The 2678-nt window shown below is 34.8% G+C and overlaps 1 protein-coding gene across 1 annotated transcript; it reads left to right on the plus strand.

Moving 5' to 3' along the window:
- Positions 1-256: 256 nt before the first annotated feature.
- On the plus strand, positions 257-2614 carry LOC107580006 (protein NLRC5-like; the record flags this gene model as incomplete). The annotated part of the gene is made up of 8 exons (XM_016265769.1): positions 257-340; positions 447-530; positions 705-788; positions 911-1000; positions 1337-1387; positions 1775-1819; positions 2339-2422; positions 2531-2614. Coding segments are annotated over 8 exons (606 nt in total), but the record flags the coding sequence as incomplete, so codon positions are not given.
- Between the last annotated feature and the right edge of the window lie 64 nt (positions 2615-2678).

Here is a 2678-nt window from a genome sequence, read left to right on the forward strand (position 1 = left end):
CTTTAACAACACTTTTCTCGGAATCAATATCCATTTTTCATACTGCCTAAACTTGCATTTTAAAGCGATAGTGTTTAATTTGACATTTATTTAGACAAAATAGTATAGACTTTAAATATCGACCATTTTTAATAACATCAAAATATTTATCAGCTTGTGGGTTTCTGCCGGAGTTGTAACAGTAATACATGATTTTGTAGTCTTTAATCTGGTTATGTTGATGTACTCAGTTTGTTAAATATATTATTTATTTAAGTTTCCGTAGTCGGAAATATGATGACAAGTTTGCAGAGGCTTTGTGTGGTATCCTGCGTAAACTCCAGGCTTTGCAGAAATTAGAGTAAGTCTTATATCCAACAAAATATCTGTTGTGTCCTTTATGCGATTTGTCTCAGTATTGCCTTGCAGTGTGTTTTGCACTGGTTTATGTTTATCTCTGATTACAGTTTTATCAGTGGTGGTCTCACTGATGTTGGAGCTGCTAAACTTGCCAGGGCTTTAAAGGATTGTCCACACATCACTCACCTAAAGTAATTGGCCTGACATGATTGCTTTAAATATTCAAATACATTCCTGTTGTATGTTTCTGCTTATTTTTGAAATCACACATTTGGACACAGTTTGTTTCCAAAAAGGTAGGTGGTCTTGGTGATCTGTCATGCGTGTCTGTCTGTGTCAATCAATCTGTTCTGTTTATCTGACAGTGTTAGTGATAACTCTTTGAAAGATGAAGGTATAACAGAGATTGCGGAAACACTATGCAGACTGCCCAACATTGTCTCTGTCTTGTAAGTAGTGTGTTTTACATTTTAAAACCTGGCTATAGTCTGTTAACTGCTTGGCTTTCTTTTGTTTATTTAGATATTAGTATATAGTAAGTCTGGTGCATTCTTCTTACACTTTTATTTAGGATGGGGAAGAACAGCATCTCCACAGATGGAATCCTCACACTCCTTGAGAGAATGTCTGCCTGCAACTCTGTTCAGAAAGTTCATGTTGAGTATGTTGATTTGTTGGCTTGTCAAAGACATTTGAATGAAAATGGAAAATGAGAAACATTTACCACACAGTTTAGATCCTTGATTCTTAACTGATTTTATGTTTTACATAAAAGGTGACCCATAAATATGGCCTTAAAATCGTAATGTTAATATACTAAATAAAAATAAGATTAATTTCTCCACATTTTGACCTGTATTTATTGTAGTCTAAGTTGTATTTTCTTCTACCTTGTGTAGTTTTGTTCATGGTTTTTTAAGAGATGTGGACATGTCACATGACCTGCCCATTTAGGTCCATTTCCATGGGATGTTCACAGTTGTTTCATTCTATACAGGGCCAATAAAGACATCAGCCTTTTCTTCTCACAAAGCTCTGATAAAGTCTGGTGAGTGCTGACTGATGTGTTAAAACGCTATTAGCTGGGTTATTCTCAAAGGGTGGGTAAAACCCCAGAACTCCAAAACGTATTTTGTATTTCACATTTCCTGTTTGTACATCTATTGTGGTTTCTTTGTCTGTGCATTGTACAGTTGGCCAGGTATTGCTGTGTAATGCACTGCCTTCAAAGAGATCAAGTATGATCGATGTTAGATGATAGAAAATGTGCATGGGCTTTTTTAATTTGGTAGTAAGTTTATAGTTTTAACCTGACTGAGTACAGTCTAAAATGACTGCACAGTTTGGTGGTCACTCAAAGCAATAAATAAAATACAAAAAAACATTTGAATATAATGAAACAACAAAATCTTATTTCTCACTTTCTCTGCCTTAGTGAAAACACAGATTTGAATAATACAGAAGAGCCAAAGAATGTAATGTAAGTACTGAATTCTTTAATATGTTGTTATTGCTTTTTAGATAAAGGAAAACAAATTAATCCTTAGTTACAAAGTACTTAAAGTTAACAATGACTTTATGGATTCTTTATAAAATACTGAATGAGCCTTGCTTTCATCTTGTTTTGTTTGATAAGATGGTGTATTGTGTCTATAAAGTCCAAGTGTTCACCACTGGGCAATATTTTAGGAGAATTAGAGGACAGAGTCAGAAATTTGGTGGAAAGGGTAGTAGGGTTGGCAGAAGTTATGCAATTACAGGCAAATCATTGCTTATATTCAAGACGGCAAACAAAAAAGACAAATGTGATGCAAAACACAAATAAAGAGCGAACTTGAATATCCAAAAGTTGTTTTAATCAGGAATAAAATGTGAAAGGCCATTCACAGACATTCTGTCAAATGAAATTGACTGCCATGTCACTGCCATTGTTTCAGTGATATTTTCCAAACCAAATACTGAACTGACAGGAATTAACTGTTTAATTGTTTCTTTATAGGTTAAAGCAGTGTAACATCAATGTTTCCAATGTAATCAGCCTGTGTAATAAACTCGGGGGCTTTACCTACATAACCCTTGTAGAGTAAGTATCAAGTATACAGTCAATAACCTTACAGCAGATTGAGTTGATAGCCCCACAATTCTTTATGTAAGTATGGCATTAATGAAACCTGTTTTTCTCATCTCTCAGTTTGTCCAACAACTCACTGGGTAACAAGGGCCTGAAGAAGATTCTGGACCTTCTACCTAAACTAGGAATGATTCAGGAGATCAAGTAAGCCAATGTTTCCTCTGCAACATCATTTGGTCTAGACAGTTAGCCACTGACACTTTTTTTT

This window comes from Sinocyclocheilus grahami, unplaced genomic scaffold, assembly GCF_001515645.1.
Source record: "Sinocyclocheilus grahami isolate Dianchi unplaced genomic scaffold, SAMN03320097.WGS_v1.1 scaffold23120.1, whole genome shotgun sequence".
In the NCBI taxonomy this organism is placed as follows: domain Eukaryota; kingdom Metazoa; phylum Chordata; class Actinopteri; order Cypriniformes; family Cyprinidae; genus Sinocyclocheilus; species Sinocyclocheilus grahami.